The sequence below is a fragment of the Quercus robur genome, chromosome 5, assembly GCF_932294415.1.
Source record: "Quercus robur chromosome 5, dhQueRobu3.1, whole genome shotgun sequence".
Taxonomy (NCBI): domain Eukaryota; kingdom Viridiplantae; phylum Streptophyta; class Magnoliopsida; order Fagales; family Fagaceae; genus Quercus; species Quercus robur.
Window position 1 is genome coordinate 73,532,454 of NC_065538.1, and position 22,913 is coordinate 73,555,366.

Sequence of the window (22,913 nt, forward strand, 5' to 3'; positions counted from 1 at the left end):
TTGCCCCCTACTTGAGAGTTGGAAGTACATCACAAGCAACGGTCATGTGGTTTAACCCAACAACTTCATCAAAGTTTAGATCAATCTTGTTTTCTTTGGCAAGCTTCATGATTTTTTATTTGAAGACGAAGCATTTTTGGATTGGGTGGCCAATGATGCGATGATATTTGCAGTAGTTAGGGCATCAACTTTCCCCATGTCTTCTAGTCGCTTGCATTCTGGCAATTCAATCAGCTTTAATTGCAATAGTTGTTCTAAGATGTTTGGCACATCTTCATCGGGGAACGGATATACTTTTTGCTCACGTTCCTTAAAGGTCAGGCGACGCACTTCATTCTTTTGCCACCCTTCAAGCTGTTCTTCATTTGCCTTTGCTCCTCTTCTTGGAACCTTAACTATGGCAGTGTTAACAACCATTGGGTCTTTGAGGTTGGCTTTTGCATTCCTGTCATTCTTCCTTACTTCCTTTTTGCTTTCCTCAAGTATGGGAGGGTTTGTACATCCATGGCTAGAGATACCCAATTCCATGTCATGCGCACGAGTTGCTAACTCTTCAAATGTTCGGGGCTTTATCCCTTGAAGGATGTAAAGAAGTCCCTAATGCATGCTTTGGATGCACATCTCTACAGCAGATATTTCAGAAAGTCTATCCTTGCAATCTAAACTCAAAGAACGCCATCGATTGATATAATCGACCACTGGCTCATTTTCCCATTGCTTGGTATTAGTAAGCTCCATCATGCTCACTATTCGACGTGTGCTATAGAATCGGTCAAGAAACTCTCTTTTGATTTGCTCCCAACTATCAATTGACTCAGGTTCTAATTTTGTATACCAATCAAAGGCATTTCCCTTGAGTGAACGGACAAATTGATTTACAAGGAGGCTTCCTTGAGTCCCTGCGTTCTCACAAGTTTCTACAAAGTGAGCAATGTATTGCTTAGGATTTCCTTTGCCATCAAACTTCAAGAACTTGGGGGGTTGATACCCATTTGTCATTCTCATGTTGTCAATGCGCTTTGTGTAAGGTTTTGAATATGTGAGAGAACTTGTAGAAGAACCTCCATATTGTGCTCGGATGGTATTTGTTATCATGTCTTGTAATTGTTGGACTGACAACGAAGCAACCGAAGTAGATTGTTCTCGTCGGGAAGTGTTTTCAATTTCTCTCCCTTTGTCATTCTTCGTAGATGTGAATTTATGACCATTGCTTGATTCACCAAGATCTTGTACTTCGAGTTTGTTCATCAAAGTTGCAATTCAGAGGTCCTTATCTTCAAGTGCTTTTGTGAGAAGGACAACCCTTTGTTCCATTTCGGCCATCTTTTCTTCCATGGTAGAGGTGTTAGTCATCATGACTGACACAACTTCCCAAGATGATGGAGAAAAAAGTGATTTGATGTGAGCACGTGGAATCTCATCTTTTGGGTTCCCTTTAATGTGAGAGAAATCGTGCGACCAACTTCTTGTGTAGGAAGAAGAAGATTTACCCCCATACTTGAGGTGTTCCAAGGTGGAGATGTCCTTGTTGATGACCTTGTTTCTTGTAAGAGGGTCTAAGGAGATGATTGTCTGGACCTTGGCTTCCTTGGTTGATTGAGATTGAAGTTGATTGTTTGCTTTAGGTTGGCTACAATTGATTGCACCAATGCAGTTGTTGGTAGTAGCTGTACCGAGTCTAATTGAAGTAGTTATTGTTAAAGCTTGAATGTTCTTGCTAGAGGCCATTGAAGTTGGTAGCAAGGTGATGTTGATTTCTTTCTTTGAAGGAGAATGAGATGGAAGGCAGAGATGTCCCACTGGGCGTGCCAGAATTTGTAAGCAACTAAATTTCTAGTTTGAAATAAATCAAACGAGTAAAATAGTTTCACAAATGCGAATTTGTATTTATGATTGTGTAGTACAATTCTCTGAAATTATAAAAGAGTGATCCTCTGATTCGATCTCCTTGCAAGACTTATTAATTGGATTTGTGGTAATGTGGTTTTAACTTGAACACAAAATATCCTTCAATTTGGTTGAGGGATGGATCGAAGATTGCTGAAACGGAATTACAATGAATCTCTGGCTATGAGCTTGTTAGAAATCCTTTGTTCTTCGCGTTCTTCGTGTTCTTTATGTGTTCTTCGTCTTCGAAGGTTTGTGGTGGAAGTTCTTTGGGGCTTTAGAGGCTTGGATTCGTAGAGCTTCACTGATTTATGATTTGTTGATGTTTTCAGACACTTTTGGCTTGATTCCCGCAAACTTTAGGATCTAGGCAGATGATCTGGATGATTTTGCTTCGAATGTTCTCCGATTTTGGGATTGAAGTTCTTGAAGGCTTTGAGGCTTGATCTTCGCAGAGCTTTTTCACTTCTGAATCTTCGTCCTCCTAAATGTCTTAGGAAGGCTTCTATTTATAGGAGTTTGGAGGTGGGTGAGCAACACGTGGCGGAGTCTAATTGGTGACACATGTCACAGCCTGATTGGTCCGCTTATGTCATCGCTTACACGTGCGACGCTGCTTGTGTCATCGCTTACACTTGCGAGACTGTTTGTGTCATTGCTTACACGTGCGCTGATGCATGATTGGTTTTTGCATGACACTTGGCAAATTTCTGTTGGTTTCTGAATAGTGATAGCAAAACCTAGTAACATTACGTGTTGCTTTGTAATTGGTTGTATTTTGTGGACTTGGTAATGTGACGTGTCAGCTTGTGATAGGTCGGGAATTTTCCCTCTCTACAGATACCATTTAACTCAAAAGCTTAGGTCATTGGGTTTAGTGTCATACATGTTATATTTAGTTATTTAAATACCCACTTTTACCGTTATTATCTTATGTGGGCCTTTGTTTTTCAAATTTTGGGTAATAAGAGGAACTTTAATTAACTAGAATTACTCCAGGAGTTTTTATCATGGTACATGCCCATAATATCAAATTCAAAAGCAATATAAAATGTTAGAAGGAGGAGAATCAAAGATAACAAAACTCTGTCACAAGTCAATCCTTCTTCAAGCTAGTGGTGCACTAGCCTACATGTTAGCTTCTGTTAAGAGATGTTTAACCTCAGGTTGGGGATCCTACTTAAAAGCTCTCCGCAAATATTGACCAAAGAAGACAGATTAGAGTTAGTCAAGTTTGGATGCATAAGTTTAAACCATCTCTAACAGCCCAAGGCTCAGCTGTAACACTTGCAATAAACACCAAGGAATAAGGAAGGACTTAAAGGCCAGCTTAATACAAGCATTCAGGTGAGGAACAATGGATAATTGATTCCAGATCATGGCTCGAGTGAATGCTGCACATGGCGTTATAGCCCATACCCCTCATTTTAAAAATGGCTTTCATAGGAATAATACTATGTAGAGACATCCATAGAAAGCATTTGATTTTTGGTAAGATATCCACCTTCCAACTCTAATGTAAGATTTCACTTCTTCCTCCTCTCTCATTTTTTTTTTTTTTTAGAGTGAGAGAGAGAGAGATAGATAAAAGACACCAATTAAATGTAAACATTTTATCGAGATACTTTATCAAGTTTCTACTATATATACTATGCTAAACAGAAATATAAGGTTGAATTTTATTAACCATCTTATTGGCTTTATTTTGTGTCAAATTTTCTTATATTTTAGCAATTAGTAACCTTGTATTTATGTGGGAATCATGTAAGGGTAGTGTGTGAGAGAGTGCGAAGAAGTTGAAGCATCATGCCAATTGGAGCACTATAGGATAAAAAGGATAGACTGGCCATTCAGTTACCTTGCAGTTGGAACTCGCGGCTCAGTCAAGTCACGAGGCCAAGCTGCCAGTCAGCTCTGTTTTGAAAAACCTAACTCTTCACATTCCTTTCTCACCTTAGTATATATACCCCTTATACCCAAGAAATGTAGAGAGCTTCCAGAGAGAATTTTGAGAGAGAAACCCTAGAGAAAAACAAGATTGACTCATCCCCAATCTTCACATAGAGACTCTTCAAATTCCTCCACTCTCTTCCTCTCCATTGTTACATCCTTGAGAGGTATATTACCAAAACCTTTTCTCACCATACTCATATCTGTGAGAAGCTTGTTTAGTGCTTTGGGAAGCAATTAAGAAGGGACCAATTTCATATTGGTTGATGCTATGGTCAGTAGCGGAATCCAGTAAGCTAAAGAAGAAATAGGTTCGGCGTAACCTTATTGGAGTAGGAGCTTTGAAGGCCTAGGTACATTGGGTAGATAAGGCTTGGAAGCTCCCATACTATCTGGGATTCGTTTCAAATCTCAATCTTTAATATCGAAAACTAGCATTTTTTTATGTTTCTAGAACCTTACATGCGCGCGTAAGATCAGGCCTGCATGCGAATATGTTATGGCTACGCATGTAGGCTGATTCCTGCGTGCGCATGCCAAAAGCTTCCTTAACTTTATTTTTCAAAATAGATTTATTTTCTCATTAAAAGTTATATTTTTTATTTTAACATTTCTCAAGTCAATTTAACATCTGATTGAGCCCTAAACCAACCTTAGGTCTTAGATTTTAGTATCATTGAGGAACGGGGGCTCAAGTAGTAAGGGGTACAAAATGCGATGTCTACAGTTGGTTTCATTGGTTTTCCTAGGTCATCATATTACTGTCTTCTTTATATTTCCGTACTAAAGTAATATGTTTGCATGTGTTAAACCTAGATCTGAATAATTAATCGGAATTACTACTTGGCTAATTAATTAGATTAAACAAATCTGATTTACAGGGGTCTAAACAAAACAAACATAGGGTTGCTACCCTTGGTTAGAAAAAAAAATGGCCGAATTTTTGGCTAAAAATATTGTGGATTTAGATTTAAGTTATCACTTTCACATAAATGACCAAATGTCTATTCTCCATACTGCTATCATAGGCCAACACTGTGGTCTATCTTTCTCACTCTCTCATATACATATATACATATTATAATTAGTAGTGTTTTCAATTACTTTCTATTTTCAAAATGTATAAATTTTAATATGTTTTGCTAATACCATGCTTAACATGTTTTTTTTCTCAAGGAAAAACAAAAATTTAATAAATATGCTCTATCTTTCATGGACAAAGTTTAGCTACAAAATTTGTTGTAGTATAAGACTACAACTTTACTCAATAAAATAAATATTTGTGGGTTCTTTCTTTGGACAAAGCCCAAGCCCAGTGGTCTAAGGGGTACTTAGGCCTCCAAAGGATGGTATAGATAGTTGGTGGACTGAGCTTGACTCACCGCAGCTTTGTTGGACTATTTACGAGCCAATCTGTGCACAAGACATGAGCTCCACAACACAAATATACATGGACATATATATATATATATATATATATTGGTTAATTGAATAACTAAGGAAAAGCAAAAGTACTCAAAGAGTGTAAATAAAATAAAGAAGGGATCCTCAAAATAGAGTGAGATTATATTTTTCATTATATCAATAATTTGAATATATTGAGTCCTACTTTTTTGGAATATATCATAAGGTTCAATAAAGTTCAAAAATCATAGGTTTAGATAGCTCTCTTTGGGCTTCCAAATCTTGTGAAGTTTGAATCCAAGTGTATCCTAAAGTATTTTTCTGTAGGATCCTTCACAGTACCTCACTCCTCACTCTATTTCAAGCTCATAGCTCTCTTTCTAGTGTCTTTTCTAGTACATTAATTGCTTCCTGCTGAATGCCCCTTTTGGCTAAAGCTTTAGCCCCCTTTTATAGTGCCACTTCTAGGGTTTTTCCATGCCTTTGATCCATTCTTTTGGTGTTTTGGGTACTAAAACCAATGTTATGTCTGTAATATTGGTGACTAATCCTTTTCTCTTTCTCTCATTATTTCCCATTTTGAGGTTTGGCTGCCCAAAAGTCCCCAACTGACCTTCCTATTATGGGAGATCCTGTTTAAGTAATCCCAAATACTCTTCCTAAGTCAAGGCTTCTTATCCTTTTTCCAAGGCCTTTAAAAAGACATCTTAGAGCTCTAGCTACTTCACACTTTGTCCATTTCCTTTAAATAGGCAAAATTCCTCATTGCTGATGATGAAAGGTAGAAAGGCTCCTAACCACCTTCCTTCTTGGTTCCCTTTCTTGCTTTACCCGAGGTACTAGGCTCCTTCATCAAGTGCTGACTTCTAAGCCACCATCTATTCCCAAAGTTTTCTCCTGAATTGTAGGCGGTTGATGGGACATAACCTCTTTCGTTTCTTGTGCCTATGGGTATGCCACCCTGAGCTATCCATGTCCCAGTTGGTTTTCCCCAGCATTTCTAGAGGACCCCCCCTAACTCTGGTGGATCCTATACAACCTGGCCCATCATCTCCTACTTGCCTCCCTTTTGGGCTTCCTTGGATGCCACCTCTTGCTTAAGTCCATGACCCATGCTTCCCTTTGTACCTCTTTTTTCTTCCTAAGGCCTAACACTTTGTTCTTTTCTCTCCATGGGCCGAGCTCCTCCCTTCTTTATTTTTTCTAAGGTCCAAGCCTTTCTTCTTCATGGGTTAGGCCTCTCCCATTATTAAGGGTCTGGTTCTTTATTGCGATTTTGAACCTCAACAACATTACTGCATATTTTGAAAATCTAACCATTGAGTTGCATATTTTTTACACTCTTAATACACATGTAAACTTTTGTGCCAATCAGATATTATGTACTATATGATCTATAACCCTATATTTTATGCACAACTTTAAACTACTAAAACTTGTAATTTAAATAATTTATTGATGACATAACTATTAATCTTTAATTTTCTAGAAATTTTGCAAACATAGAGGATATAAAAAGAAAAAGTAATTCAACGGTGAATTTGTCAAAATTCATATCTAATAAAAAGATATTAAATAAGGTTGTAGCCTTATACTACAACCAATTTTGTAGCTAAATTTTGTTCATCTTCCAATATGCAAATACCGTTATATGGTTACTAGGAAAAGACAAGGAACTTGCAACAAGATTGGAAACAAGATTGGATATTTTTTTTTTCAGCTTATATTCCTATTCAACTTATTTTTGCTATTATTTATGGGCTCCACTGCACTTTTTGGTTCAATTTATAGGTCCCACTGTACTATTTCAACTAACTTTTATCTTTATCCATAGTACTTTCAACAAAAAGTTTTCAGTTTCAGCAAAATAAACGGATCCCAAACAAACCTGAAGTATGTACTAAAGGACGTCTTGTTCCTAATATTCACTAATCACACAAGTAACTCAATTAGGGTAACATTGGTGTAGTTGTAACTTGTATCAATTGCTTATTTCTATAGCAAAAATCTACACTCGTCTTGCACCAAATAACTCTTTACAAATAAATGCATAAAATTAGAAACATAATTTGCTCTAGGGAAACTCAATTGGAAAATTTCAAGAATTTTAGAATATTACTTTGATTAAAACTAAATACAAAACTTTTCAAAACTTTTAAAAAGAGTTCCATTACTATTTTAATAAATATTATTATATTTTTAAATAAAATTTTGGTTTTAATATAACTTAATATATCATGAAATTCTCTTCAAAACGATAGATCTTGCGTTGATTTATTTGGAGTTTTGAAATAAATTCATGTATTTTGGAGGCACATGATTTGTATTTGTATCATTGTAAATATGTTATAGAGCTCTGACTTATATTGTGGAGAAATTGGTATGTTTATCTATATTTATCACGAGGAAAAATAAATCCCCTACAATTTTTTATGGTTCTTTTTCTCATACTTTGGACCTTTTCGAGTTTGAGGCATGACAGCTTCACTGGTGGCAGCAAATGAGCGAAGCAATTAAACACACCCAGACTTAAAATAATAATAAAAACTTTCACTTGTTTCCTAAACTCACCCATAATTTCCATTGTTGAGCGTGAAAGTACATAGAACACAAGACCATGTGAGAGAGGATGAAGATGATGATGGAGAGTAGAAAATTAATTATTTATCAAAAAAAGAAAAAGAGTAGAGAGTTAATGCTATTATTTATTATTAATTTTTTTAATAAAAAGAGTTAATGACTTAATTACTAATTTTTAGGGAAATATTATGACATTCTCTTGAGTGTTCTTTCACCTGATGTAATATATATCAATTGTCCAAAAAAAAATGTAATTCTTATAAAGTTATATTAGGTGTAACTTAAACTTATCTCTCATCCATTTTTTATATATATTGACAAGAATACTTAACATTTTTATTCGATCTCAATATTCTATTTATTTTTATGCAAGCCTATCTAAATGATATACTTAGAGCAATTGCATCAATAATTCTAAAAACTTATCTATTTTACAAAAAGAACCTACTTTTTTCTATTTTACATCATCACTTTTACAAAACACTCAAATTAGTTTATCTATTCTACACTCTCTTTTATTTCAATAATATTTTGCTCAAATTTTTTGTTATTTCACACCTACTGACAACCCCACCAACCTTTAACGCACACCACTCTCTCTTTCTTTTTCTCTTAACACTCTCCTGTTCTTTTTCTCATTCTCCTTTCTTTTCTTTCTTATTTCATCTTTTTCTTCTTCTCCTTCTTCTTCTTCTTTTTTTTCAATTTTGGTTTGACTATGGGCGGTGATTTTGGGTTTGCAATTTGGGTTGGGTTTGATTTTGGGTGATGGTTTTGGGCAAATTTCTCCACTAGTATGAGCAGTCATTTTGGGCGAATTTCAGGAGGATTTCTCCACTGCTACTTCTTCTTCCTCTTTGGCATTTTCTTCCTCTTCTACTACTTCTGCATTTTGGGTTTGATTAGTTATATGGGTTTGATGATTTTATTTTAGGAGAGGGTTTGATGAATTTGGGATCTGTATTTAAAATAAATTTGGAGAATTTGATTATTTGTATAAGTTTTTGTTGGATTCAAGAAGATAGAGGAGAAAGAGAGTAAAGGGGGGAGAGAGAGAATTAAATGAGAGAGAAAAAAATTTTAAAAATCAAATAGAAAGCTACGATAACTATATAAATATGCACGGTTCCTGTAGCAATTTTGGAAATGCACAACGTTATAAAGGGACTAATGTGGGTAGATTTTGAAAAAAATGTGTAAAATAATGCACTTTTTCTATTATAGAAGGACGGATACAAGTGCTCTTAAAGTACTAGCATCAAGTGTGTCAAATGTCAAATATTTTGGCATTTAGCACACCAAATACCAAAAAAAATCTCACATGAGAAATTCTAAATGCTAAAATATTTGGTATGGATGAACAGTGCAATCTCAAATCTAAGAGCGCACTGTACACCATTGTAAAAGTTTTATTATTTTTTTATTCATTAGTGGGCCCACTTTCTTTTCTTCACTTTTCTTTCTTCTTTTTCCTCTTTCCTTAGAACATTAGTATTGGTGGTGCAAAAAAATTAAATTGATATTTTTAACACCACAAACTCCAATTAGTACCCAACTTTAGTGGAGCCAAATGCAAATTTTTTTTTTCTTCTTTCCTTCTAGCTGTAGTAAACTACAAAGAATAGCAATTTATTGTAGCAAGAAGGCATAAAAAAAATTATTTTTTATTCTCTTTTCTCAATAAAAAAAAAGGTTTTATCTCTTCTCTCTCTCTCTCTCTCTCCAGTCTTCTCTGAAAGTTTACTTGAGAAAATAGAGTTTTTCCAACAATGGCGGAAGAACCAAAAAAAAGATTGAGAGAGAGAGAGAGAGAAAGTGGAGAGAGCTGTGAGAGAATGAATGAAATGAATAGCAACTATTTTCATACTGATACATCTTTATGTGAATATATATACACAATCTCAAAGATAGATTACTCTAACTACCTAGCCGTAGATCCGTAAAAATTGGGACGATTACACAAGTGAGTGACACGTCATCAGCTACAAACTCTAACCTCCAGACCGACCTTAATTAACATCACCAACAGCTGGACTTTTCTGCAACTGAACTCTGATATTTTACAAGTCAAAGATAAGGTTAGACAGTGTTGAAACACACCATCTTTGACCAATAACACAGCTACTTGACCTGATCAAACCGACACCATTTCTTTAATGAGAAATGATATTATATTTGAAACACTAGCTGTTAGGAACTTCTTTAAATCTATCTTCATCCCCCCTCAAAAGCTTGGGCACCACAGTGAACAAGATTTTGGAATAGAGAATCTGGAAACGGTGCGTTGGCAGACTCTTTGTAAAAATGTCTGCAAGCTGATCATATGTAGAGATGTATTTAATCTAAAGATCCTTGCAAAGAACTCGTTCACGAACGAAATGGTAGTCAACCTCGATGTGCTTCGTGCGAGCGTCAAAAACAGGATTGGAAGCAATAGCTAAGGCAGAGACGTTATCGCACCAGATCTTGGGAGGAAGAGCAAGAAAAATGCCCAAATCATGAAGAACCTGACGAATCCAACAAAGTTCAGTAGCAGAGAAAGTTAAAGCACGGTACTCAGATTCAGTGGAGGATCTGGAAACTGTTAGTTGTTTCTTAGCACTCCAAGTGATGGGGTTGGACCCCAGATACACAATAAAGCCAGTAGTAGATCTTCGATCATATGGGTCACCAGCCCAGTCTGAATTGGAGAAGGCAGATAGTGACAAAGGACCAGGCTTAAGAAGAACACCAAAATGTTGTGTACCAACTAAATAACAGAGGATGCATTTAGCAGCAACAAGATGAACATCTGTGGGGAAGGACATGAATTGACAGACCTGATGCATAGCAAAGCTTAAATCTAGCCTGGTGAAGGTGAGATAGTGCATAGAGCTAACAAGATTGCGATAAACATGAGGATCAGGAAGAGCTGAGCCATCATCTGGAACAAGACGAACATTGGGAACACAAGGTTTTTTGGCAGGCTTAGAATGAAGCATATTATGCTTAGTGAGAAGGTCAGTGATGTATTTAGCTTGATTGATAAAAAGCCCCTATGGGGAGCGATGAATGTGAAGTCCTAGAAAGTAGTGTAAATCCCCCAAATCCTTCAACTCAAAAGTTTGGCTCAACTGGGCAATAAGAGATTGAATGAACACTGGAGAGTTACCAGTGAGAATGATGTCATCAACGTAAACCAGGAGATACACAAGAACGCCATTATAATGAAGAATAAACAGAGATAAATTTGCCTGAGAAGATGCAAATCCCATGTGAAGGAGGTGAGTAGAAAACCTCTCAAACTAGACATGGGGAGCCTGTTTCAGCCCATAGAGAGATTTTTGAAGCTTACAGACATAGTTGGGAAACTTGTGATCAACATAACCAGAGGGCTGGACCATGTGAACAGTCTCTTTGAGATGACCATGGAGGAAAGCATTTCGCACATCAAGCTGCTTTAAGGGCCAATTAAATTGAATAGCAAGGGATAAAATAATCCTCACAGTTGGAGGCTTAATGAGAGGGCTAAACGTCTCATCAAAATCCACACCAAATTGTTGATGAAAGCCCTTTGCCACAAGTCTTGCTTTGTAACGACTGATAGAGCCATCACTGTTGCGTTTAAGTTTGTATACCCACTTGCATCCCACAACATTCTGACTGGGATGAGAAGGAACAAGGATCCAAGTATCCTGTCTTTGAAGAGCCTCAAACTCTTCATCCATGGCTTTACACCACTAAGGATATTGGACTGCAATTTTGAAGCTTGGTGGCTCCAATTCTGAGTAATCAATCTTAGCAGTGAGAGCCTGAATAGCAGTGAAGGATTTGGGTTTGGAAATACCATTTTTAGACCTAGTGACCATTGGATGAGTGTTGGAAGGAATTAAAGGTATGGAAGCAATTGTGGGGTCAGATGTAGGGGTAGGGATAGGCTCAGATGTGGGATGTGGAGATGGAGGATCACTAGAAGATATAGAAGTGGATGTAGAGGTGGGCTGAGACTGAATAATGTGAGAATGAAGTAATGTGGCATTTGGAGTAGGTTGAGTAGATGGGACTTGAGGAGGCTGAGTAGAAGTATTAGGAAATGTAGGTGTAGACTAACATATATGAGAAGAATGCCAAGAACCAGAAGATAAAGGAGAAGTCTCAAGATATAAAAACTCAGACTCATTGAATAAAACACGTCTAGTGATTTATATTCTGTGAGTTGTAGGGTCAAGGCAAATATAGCCCTTGGAGTGTGTGGGATAGCCAAGAAATAGACATGGTTTAGTATGTGGTTGAAGTTTATGAGAGTTGTAAGGGCGAAGCAAGGGAAAACACGTGTAGCCAAAGACCCTAAGGTGACTAATATCAGGTTTAGAGTTGTATAGCTTTTCCCAAGGTGACAGATTGTTTAGGATAGGAGTAGAAACTATTTATAATGTGTGTAGCTGTAGAAACAGCATAGGACCAATAGGAAATAGGAAGATGGGAATGGGAAAGTAGAGTAAGTGAACACTCCACAAGGTGTCTGTGTTTCCTTTCTACCACACCATTCTGTTGTGGTGTGTGTGGACAAGAAAGTTGGTGAGTGATACCTTGGGTTAAGCAGAATTCCTTAAAGGCATTAGAGGTAAATTCTCCACCACAATCTGTCCTTAAAATCTTGATTTTATGGTCAAGCAAATTTTCTACTGTGGCTTTGAAATACTTGAAAATAGTAAAGACATCAGATTTAAATTTGAGCAAGTAAAGCCAAGTGAATTTAGTAAAATCATCAACAAACACCAAATAGTATTTGTAATCATTGATTGAAACAACTGGAGCAGAACCCCATACATCACTGTGAACAAGTTCAAGAGGTCTAGATGACTTAAAGACAGACTCTTTGAAAGGTAATTGACACATTTTGCCATTGAGACAATGTTTACAGTGTGGAACAACAGAATCTTTATTGAATACAATATCTGGACTAGCAGGTTTATTGAAAACAGGAGGACAGAAAGTGGAATTTAGAACACTATCACTGGGATGGCATAGCCTATTATGCCACAACAAGCTATTGGTTGATTTTTGAGAATGGAAAACATGATTGGAGTGAGACTGTGATGGAGCCTGGACAGATTTTGTTTTTGAGTAGATTGGGTAGAGGCCAGTCTTACTCAAGCCCTAGTAAAGGATTCTCCCCGTAGGAATATCCTGGATAAGGAATTTGTGTGCATCAAAATAACATGAGCAATTATTATGAAGACAAAGTTTGTGTACAGACAGAAGATTAGATGCAATTCTAGGCACATGTAGGACATTTCTTCGTTAAAATTGATGAAATTTGGTGTGAAGAGAAGAATTACCTATATGGTTAATAGGAAGAGATTGACCATTACCAACTGCTATCTGATCAGGCCCTTTATACTGAGATTGACTTGTTAGATTGTTGAGATTTACAGTGATATGGTCTGAAGCCCCTGAATCAGTAAGCCATGGATCTGAGTTGCCAAGAATTGCAATGTTTGATGCTGTTGCCATGGCAGCCAACTTGGTTGGTGGATTCTTGCCTTGATAGGCAAAATCCATTCTGTGGTAACAATCTAGGCCTGTATGACCCATCTTACCACAAATTTGGCATTGTGGATGATCAGGCTTACTAGATTGATTTTGTGAATGATGCTGTGATGAGAAATTGGGATTATAGAAGCCTGAGTTACCACTAGAGTTACTACCAGTGTTGTAGAAACCTGAATTACCACTGGTGCTGCCTTAAGAATGAGGTGTGTAATTGTTTGATCTACCACCACCTCTACCTCTGTTAAAATTATTTCCTGTGAATTTCCTCCATTGCCATTTGGCTTAAAGTTAGAAGCATACATGGCAAGGGAATGCGGAACAAATTCTGAAACTTCCATCATAGCTTGTTCCTCACTCTAAAGCATGATGGAGAGTTGTTCATAGGAGATAGGATCACTTCTGGTGCGAATAGCAAAACAAAAGTGTGCAAACTCCTTAGGTAAACCTCTAAGAACTACACAAATCAGCTCCTCATTATCAACGACAACTCCAACTGCAAGAAGCTTATCTCTAGCTATCTTGATCTTTTGCAGGAATCCATTAACAGATTCATTACCTTTCTTTAGGCTTTGCAATTCAAGCTTAAGATTCAGTATATTGGCTCTAAATGTTGATGTGAACCTTCGATCCAAAGTGTTCCACACCTCCTGAGCATTTGTGATCCCAACAACCAGAGAGAACACCTGAGGTGTCAGTGTTGAGTTAATCAAAGAAAGAAGAGCTTTGTCTCTTATCCTCCATGATTGATAGTCTGGATTCACTGTAGTTGTTGGATTGCCCTGTGCATCACGCAGAAAAGGACATGGTGGTGAAATTGAGCCATCAATGTGCTCAATCAAAGAGTAGGCTTCAAGGATAGTCACCAATTGGTGCTTCCATGGAATATAGTTGTTGTAGTAAAGTTTAATGGACATCAGGTTGGACATGCTAGACAGAAGAAGTAATGGCGATTGAGTGGGAGTGATGGTGTTGCTAGTCGAAGAAGAAGTAGTTGCAGAGGCAGTTGTGGAAGCCATGGTATTTGGCTCTGATACCATGAAAGTTTACTTGAGAAAATAGAGTTTTTCCAACAATGGCGGAAGAACCAAAAAAAAGATTGAGAGAGAGAGAGAGAGAGAGAAAGTGGAGAGAGCTGTGAAAGAATGAATGAAATGAATAGCAACTATTTTCATACTGATACATCTTTACGTGAATATATATACACAACCTCAAAGATAGATTACTCTAACTGCCTAACCGTAGATCCGTAAAAATTGGGACGGTTACACAAGTGAGTGACACGTCATCAACTACAAACTCTAACCTCCAGACCGACCTTAATTAACATCACCAATAGTTGGACTTTTCTGCAACTGAACTCTGATATTTTACAAGTCAAAGATAAGGTTAGACAGTGTTGAAACACACCATCTTTGACCAATAACACAGCTACTGGACCTGACCAAACCGACACCATTTCTTTAATGAGAAATGATATTATATTTGAAACACTAGCCGTTAGGCACTTCTTTAAATTATCTTCATTCTCTCATTTTCTTTTTTTACTTTTTTTTCTCTCTCTCTCTCTGGTGCCTCCCTCATCTCCCTTTCGTAGGTGGGTTCATGGTTGTGGGTCAGTGTGGCTTCATTGGTGGGTCGTTGAGTTCATGAGTGGGTTGTTAGATTCGCTGGGTTCTTGGGTGGGTTGCTGGATTCATCGTGTAGGTTGCTATATGGGTTGCTGGGTTCATGGTGTGGGTCGCTGTGGGTTGCTGAAATCGGTTTGGTGGTTGTGGTTTGCTGGAATGGTGGTTGTGGGTTATTGGAATTGCTGAAATCGGTTTGCTAGATTATGGGTTGCTAAAATCGGTTTGCTGGAATTGTGGGTCGATGCAGGTCGCCATGTGGTTTGCTAGATATTGGGGATATTCATAAATGAAGCTAAATTACAAATGATTTCTTTTGATTTTTAAAATTTTTGTTGTTTTAAGTTGATTAGTTTAGATGTTAGCTCTAGCTTTTCAGGTTCTACCAGCCCAGTGATAGACTCTTGGGGTTGTGGGTGTGGTGGTCGTGGTGGGTTGTGATCGTTGATCAGCCTGTGGTTTGTGTGGCTTGTGTGGCCTGTGATCGTTGATGTGTTTGTGGGTTTTACCGATTTGTGTGGCCTGTGATTGTTGAGAGAGAAAGAGATGAAGAATAAAAAAATAAAAAAATAAAAACAAAAAATGAATATTTAAATAAAATGCTAAAAGATATAGAACCATTGATGTTTACATTGTTAAGTCTTATAAAATAAGATGTTAAAATAGATAAAATAGCTTTTTGAGAAGTTAAAAGATAAAAAATATGGCTTCACCAACATGAATACTCTCATGTCCTTGATTGTCTCTCTAAAAACCAAACTTCCTAAAAACCATGAACTACCATTGACAGAATGACCACCAAAAATCAAATCTTTTCCTCCATGAGAATGAAAGCAACATTGAAAATTTTGAAGATCCATCACAAATGAGACTTTCCCAGATCACGCCCTTAGAGCATTTCCAACAGTCCATGCATAGCCAAAATATAGCAAATATTTGCTCCAAATCTCTAATGTTCATGCTCCAACAACTTCTCTATTCATCAATTTTTTTTTTTTTTTGCTAACGACCTGATGGGCTACTGTCTATTAGCTATTGAATTTCTTGAATAAAATATTAGAACAACTACTTATTATATCAATTCTTTCTCTCTCCTCCAGATTTCTTTCTCTTTCATTCTCTCTATTGCTTTTTTTTTTTTCCTCTCATTCTCTCATTCACTCTATTGCCGTTGCTTTTTTTTTTTTTTTTTTTTTTTTTTTTTTTTTTTTTTTTTCTCATAAACCAAATGAAATCAGAAAAATTAAAGGAAAAAAAAAAAAGAAAAAAAAAAAGAGAAAAGAGAGAGACCTATTCATGAGTAAAAGAATTAATCCAAACACAAAACAAAATACAATTCTTAAAATAAAGTTGAATCAGAACAAGCAAATGTGAAAAAAGAAAAAAAAAAAAAAAAAAAAAAAGAAAAAAGAAAAAAGAAAGAACAAGCTGATTTGACCCAGCGGCGGAGATGCTGGAGCAGCGGGGCTGGAGATGCTGGAGCGGGGATTGGACGACAAGCCAATCTCTCTCTCTCTGTCTCTCTCTCTCTCTCTCTCTCTGATGTGAAGGAAAATGAAATGAAAATGAAAGGAAACGTGGATGAAAATGAAATGATTGGAAGAAAAATAATATAAAAAAAATCCTAATTGAAAAATATTACCACAATATTTTCACAATAAATTTTAAGTAACAGATTGTTATTAATTAATATTGGTGAGTAAAAAAAATAATTTTAGTGGTGGGTTCAAATTAGAACTAGTAACAACTTTCCAAATAAATTTTGTTGCGCAAGTATTACGTAAAATGTTGTGAACATAATACTTCTCATTGAAAAATATAGTTGTTAAAAAAAGAATAAATGATGATTAAAAAAAGAATAAACAATGAATGAAGAAATAATATTTAAATGAGATAGAGAATGGAATAGAGAATCTGTTGAAAGTGTATTTGAAAAAGTGGGCAAGTAAAAGCTAAATGTCACTGTTCATTCTCCAAACAGTACAAAAATTTGTTGAAACTGTTAGAAATGCTCTTATCTCCATCAAAACCAAGATTCCTTGAAACCCATTATAGCCCATCCACAAACAAAAATCACAATTTGCACTTCACAATCAAATCTCTAGCACAAAATGTGGTAGTGATGATTGGTTGATTTTGGCAAGTGATTGTGGTAGTGGTGGCGGTGGGTTCTAATCTGGTGTTGTGAGGTGTGGGTGGTGGTGGTTTGTGGGGTGGTAGTACCGAATGGATATGTCTTGTTTTGTTTATTTTTAATAAATTGCAGAAGGTTTCTTAAATGTTTTTTTTTTTTTTTTGCTAAATTCTTAAATGTTATTTTAGTGTATTGAATATATTATCCGAATGTATTGAATGAAAAAAATAGAATATATAATATATGGTATTCATATATTGTAAAAGAATATACTAAAAATAATAAAATAGGTCTTTTAATATATTAAAATAGTATATTTTTGCTACAGCTAATTCTGATGCTCTTACAAGCCCATTTGACTGCTCAATACACTTTATTTTTATGAAACCCAAAAAAAAAAAAAAAAGTTTGTAGACATATTTATCATGAAAAAAAAAAAAAAAAAAAAAAAAAGCTTGTACAGAGGCCGGCATTTGTTTGTCCGCCATTAAATGTTTGTTCTGAAACCCAACCAAAAGTTTATTAAAGGCTCATACCCGGTCGGCCATTCGCCATGAACTTAAAAAAAAATTAAACAAAGGTAAAACAAAAAGCAAGAAGCGCCTAGAAATTGAGAATGGTTGACAGGGATGTTACACTTATGATGTGCTTGACAGTAATTCATAGGGCAAATCAAAGGGTAGAAACGCATAAAGCAGTCAAAGAACAGGAGAAAGAAAGATAAGAAGATCAAGAAGTCACTAAGAAGAAACACAGAAAAAGAACGAGAGAGAGAGAGAGAGAGAGAGAGAGAGAGAGAGGGAAGATTGAGAAGAAAATATGCTTTCTGAACAATAAGGTATTGAGAAAATAGCTTTTTTATTATATTATGACTTTAGTAAATATAAAAAATATCTTAAATATAATTAAATAATTTTTATTTTTAAGAAATAAAAAAATTTGGTTAAAATTGTAATTTAACAAAATTTAAAAACAAAAAATACTATGAGAGAATTTTTTTTCCTTAAAAATTAGCATATTCTTTATTTCAATATATTTCACATACGTTTGATACATTTTTTTTCCTAAAATCTAGCATACACTAAACTCAACAGTTTACTTAATTTTAAATCCTAAATTTTAGTTTTTTAAAACTTTCTTCCTATGTAAAATTATATTAAACTAAAAAATAAAAAAAGAGCCAAGAGCCTTGTCGCACGTGCAATGCGCATATGATAAGGCTAATTTTTAATATTTATACTATTATTTAAGGGATTTCTTTTATTTGGGATCCTCATTTTCTTGGTTGAAAAATGCCTCTTCACCTCGTTCAATGGCCACTACAAGTCATCTTATTTTTATTTCAAATATTAATTTTATAGTTTAATACATGAGTTTTTGTTGGGCATACACATAACACCCAATAGTTTTTTATTTCTTCATACTCATATTCACACTACAAAAAAAAAAAAAAAAAAAAAAAAAAAAAAAAAAAATTCAGTTTTTACTGCTACTTCAAAAACGTCATTATAGATCATTTGAGTGCTCAAGAAAATGAGAATGCCATTGTTTTGGGCAGTGATGATGATTGTTTTGCGATTCTGTTCTCATGACTTCCTTATTGGAATTTGAAATGTTAGATTTTTTTTTATTCCTAAAAAAAAAAGTGAATAAATCCATTACATTAAGAGCTTTAATTTTAGTGTCACTTTGTTTCTTTTTTGGATTAATAATCTTGAGAAAGTGTTATATGAAGACAATTTAAAAAAATATATATATATATATATAGATGAATTGTTTTCTATTTTATTTTGTACATTTTTCTATGTATTCTAAGTAATTGGAATATTAAGTTATTATGTTTAAACTAATCTCATCACATGCGCTTTGCATGTATGATGATTTTTTTTTTTTTTTTGTATCATAATTTTTCATTCATTCCAATACTAAGGTTTACAAGTTTTTTCATTAATATTACACATTTTAAACTATTAATACAACTAGAAGTGTCATGAGGCTAGCTTTAAAAAAAGAACAAATATGATTTTTCAGTGTTTATTTTTTGGAGTTAGCCTCATAACACTCTTGATTGTATTAGTAGTTCTAAATGCGTAATACTAATGAAAAAATGTGTAAATCTCAAATTAGAATAAATGAAAAATTATAACACTAAAAAAAAAAAAAAAAAAACCTCATCACATGTGCAAAGTGTATGTAATGAGGCTAGTTATAACCTTATCAGACTAAAATACCAATCAGTTTTTAGTGTCGGGGAGAATTGAACTTCAGATTTCTTATATAACTATAAAAAACTTTACCAAATAAGTTAACTAAAATCTACATATATTTGTTTTTTATATAACAATATTTAAGATTAAAAAAACCAAATTAATAAAAAGGTTAACGGTTAGTCGGATTGGACCGTATGGTCCAGTTCGGCTCTGAAAAAAATCGTGTAAACGTGAGTCACATGACATGACTTCAACCACACAGCTCTACTAATAAAAAGAAGTTTTAAATCTTACGTAAAGAAAGATTCTAACAATCTTCCATTATAAAAATCCTAGCACAAAGGTTTAAATTCTACATTTTTATTCTATGCAAAAGAGCATCTAATTTAGTCTTTGCAACATGCTGGCAAAATTTGCAAACTTTACCCCCTTAAATAAGCAAAGTAGATACCCTTCAGGCATCCACTCTCTTGTAGATGCATATATGGTAGCCATCAGTAAAACAAAGCACAGTGGCGGTATGAAAGTATGAAACATAATTATTCCTCACACATACAAACAGGATGACCGATTTGGAGTTGGGGCAAGTCGAAGGGTTCGATTCGGACAACTTTTCTTCGTTGAGGGATCCTTATATGGCAGCCTTGAATGGAGACTGGGACAACTTCAAGAATTTCTTCACCGAAAAAACTCGCCAGCTCTTGTTTGCCAGTATGACTATCGATTCGGACACTGCACTTCATATTGCGGCATACAGCGGAAAAAAATATGTGCTTGAACATTTGGTTGAGCTCCTACCGTCCCATAGGGTACACGAGGCCTTGTCCAAGAAGAACGATCACGGTAACAATACTTTTCATGAGGTAGCCACCACCAACAAAGTTGAAGCAGCAGAATTCTTGGTTTGTAAACTCAATGCAGTTGATGTAGAGGACCAATTGCTCAAGATACTCAATGATAAAAACAACCTAGGTGAAACTCCGGTATATAGGGCCGCTGCCCATGGTCATACAAAAATGGCCAAATTTCTGCTTGATGAATGTGTTGCCGATATAAGTCTGCACTTTCAAAGAAAAGACAGCGTGTCCATTCTCCATATTGCTGTCATAGGCCAACACTTTGGTCTCTCTCTCATACACATTATTCCTGTTACATTCAAAATTAGAACTTTCTAATCACAAACTTGAAATTATTGCATCTGTACAAATGATGGGAAAGTATGCTTATCTTTGGACTTATTATTATTATGATTATTATTTTGGAACAAATATTTGAACTTATTTTCTTCCCTAAAGCATTATTTTGCTAAATAGATATAGCGCATGCTTAACGGTCTCTATCTTTCGATACAGACACCGCAATATGGTTATTAGGAAAGGACAAGAAACTTGCAGAAAGAAAGGCAAAAATGAGAGAGAGAGAACCTGGCCAGACGTGTCTTCAACTGCTAGCAAAAATGCCAACTGCTTTCTGTAGTACATCCCGCATAGGCACACTGAAGAGATTCCTCTATGTTTGTACGTCTCTACATCTCTTATCTCATGTTCTTCACAATATTTTTTTAACAAAAATGAAATTATATCTATAAATTTGAGCAATATTTAAGGTTTCTAATTTTACTTTCATTTAATTAAGTAATTTAATTTTTTAATTTATTCGATTAAGGTTTTTTTTGGTCAATTTCTGTTAAATATTGTGTGTCCAAATTTAAAATATTAAAATTAAAAAAATCCAATTAAGTATTGAAAAATATTTTCCAGAAAAGGCATCAAACCAAAGAAAAACACGTCAATGTCGTCCAACTATCTCCCACGAGTTCGTCCTCGAAACCCTCACATGGGTTTGCAAAATTGGCCAGACATGCTGGCAAACTTTGGAACTCCTCCATCACCAGCATCGATTTCATCAGTGCCCACGGCCCACCTCAATTTGGCGAACCTATTATATAAGAAGGGTTTTACTTACACGTGCATATATTAGTAAAATTATTTTAAGAAATTTTTTATAAGAAAATGAAAAAAAAAAAATTGGTCTTTTTTATGATTTTTTTAATTTTTTATAATTTTTTTTAAAAATATGTAATTAATGTATGTAATAAAAATAGACATTGACCCATATAAGAATAATAACTAAAAAAAAAAAATGCTACATTCGATTTCTAATACTTAAACACTCTGCGTTTGTTTCGGCTGAAAATGAATTCAGGAAAACAATTTACACCTTGCCATGTGTTTGGCTGCGTATGGAAAATTTGGTCAAATGGAAAATCATTTCCGTTGACTGTAAAATACCCACCCCACAAGTGTAAATCATTTTACACTTTCATTTTACCTTCAAACCATTTCCATCCTCAGAAAATTTCTCTCCTCACTCACTCTCATCACTCACGCCAAGCCTAAGCAGAAGGACGGAGAGAGCTATCGCCGGTGAAGCCCAGATCCAGTCCTCGACCCATGGCCTCGCTGGTCTGATCGCACCGCTCAAACCCATCACTGATCTGATCGCGCTGCCTTAGCTTCTCCGTCGTGCTCAAACCCATCTTTGATGAACCCAGCTAAATCCACCCCGATTTCACCACATCCCAGTCTCGACCCACGGCCTCACCGTCGTGCCTACAAGCCCCTTTGTCGGTGAAGGTAGTTTCTCATCTACTTCACCTTCGTCCTCTCTCTCACTCATCAGACCCATCCTTCTTCCACCCACGCCGTCACTACCTTAAATTTTATTTATTTATTTATTTATTTATTGTAAAATAACATTTTTGCTTGGGTTTTGGAGGATTAGTGGTTGGGGTGATTCATGGGTTTTAGTGGTGGTGGGTTAGGGGTGAGTTTAAGCATTGATGGTGAACGATTAGGGGTGGTGGATCGTTGGCTATGGTGGTTTGTGGGTTTTAATGGTGGTGGTTTGTGGGTTTCAATGGTGGTGGATTATGGGTTTTGGTAGATGGTTTTGATTTTGATTTTGATTACGATTTTTCAGATTAATTGGTTATGTGGTGGATGATGGTGGCTGAGTTTGGGAGTTGAGAAAATGGCTGAGAAAATGTGAAAAATTTGTAGGAAAATAGCATTTTCAGAATGTTACCAAACACCGGAAATTGTTTTCTGGACTATTTTCCATTACAGAACCAAACACTCGGATTTCATTTTCCATACAGGAAAACAATTTCCCCTGAAATCATTTTTCGCTCGAAATTGACTTTCTGTTGAACCAAACGCAGCCTTATAGAATTCACTCTAGCAAGTTGCAAATTTATTTTTATTGTCTCTCTCACCCTTCTCTCTTTTTTTTTTTTTTTTTTTGGTTCTATCTCATTGAAGTTGAAGCTCCATGGCCAGAGCTCTAAGTTTCTCCATTTTCCGCCACTCACCACCACCATCACGGTGGTGGCCTCTTCGAGGCAAAACTGACCCCTCTTTCACCGATCTCTCTCCGACGCAAAGTCTTTATGGCCGGACCTCAAATCTCTGTCACCACCACCACTTGCAATGCTAGCTCGCTCGTTTACACACTTTCAATCTCACTTTAGCTCTCTAGATCAAGCTCATAATTAACCTCAAATCCCCTCTCTAAATAAAATTCTCT

At 35.7% G+C, this 22,913-nt stretch overlaps 1 protein-coding gene across 2 annotated transcripts in view; it reads left to right on the forward strand.

Moving 5' to 3' along the window:
• LOC126727019 (uncharacterized) overlaps positions 1-22,913 on the forward strand; it is a 70,039-nt gene that overhangs the window by 44,890 nt on the left and 2,236 nt on the right. The window contains exons 1-2 of one of the 2 annotated variants that reach the window (XM_050432470.1): positions 19,663-20,447; positions 20,678-20,842. The exons of the other annotated variant lie outside the window; for it this stretch is intronic. Of the exons in view, the coding sequence (XP_050288427.1) occupies positions 19,889-20,447; positions 20,678-20,842 (724 nt within the window). The 5' untranslated portion in view covers positions 19,663-19,888. Of the gene's footprint in view, positions 1-19,662; positions 20,448-20,677; positions 20,843-22,913 lie in introns of those variants that run through there. 2 annotated transcript variants of the gene reach the window in all.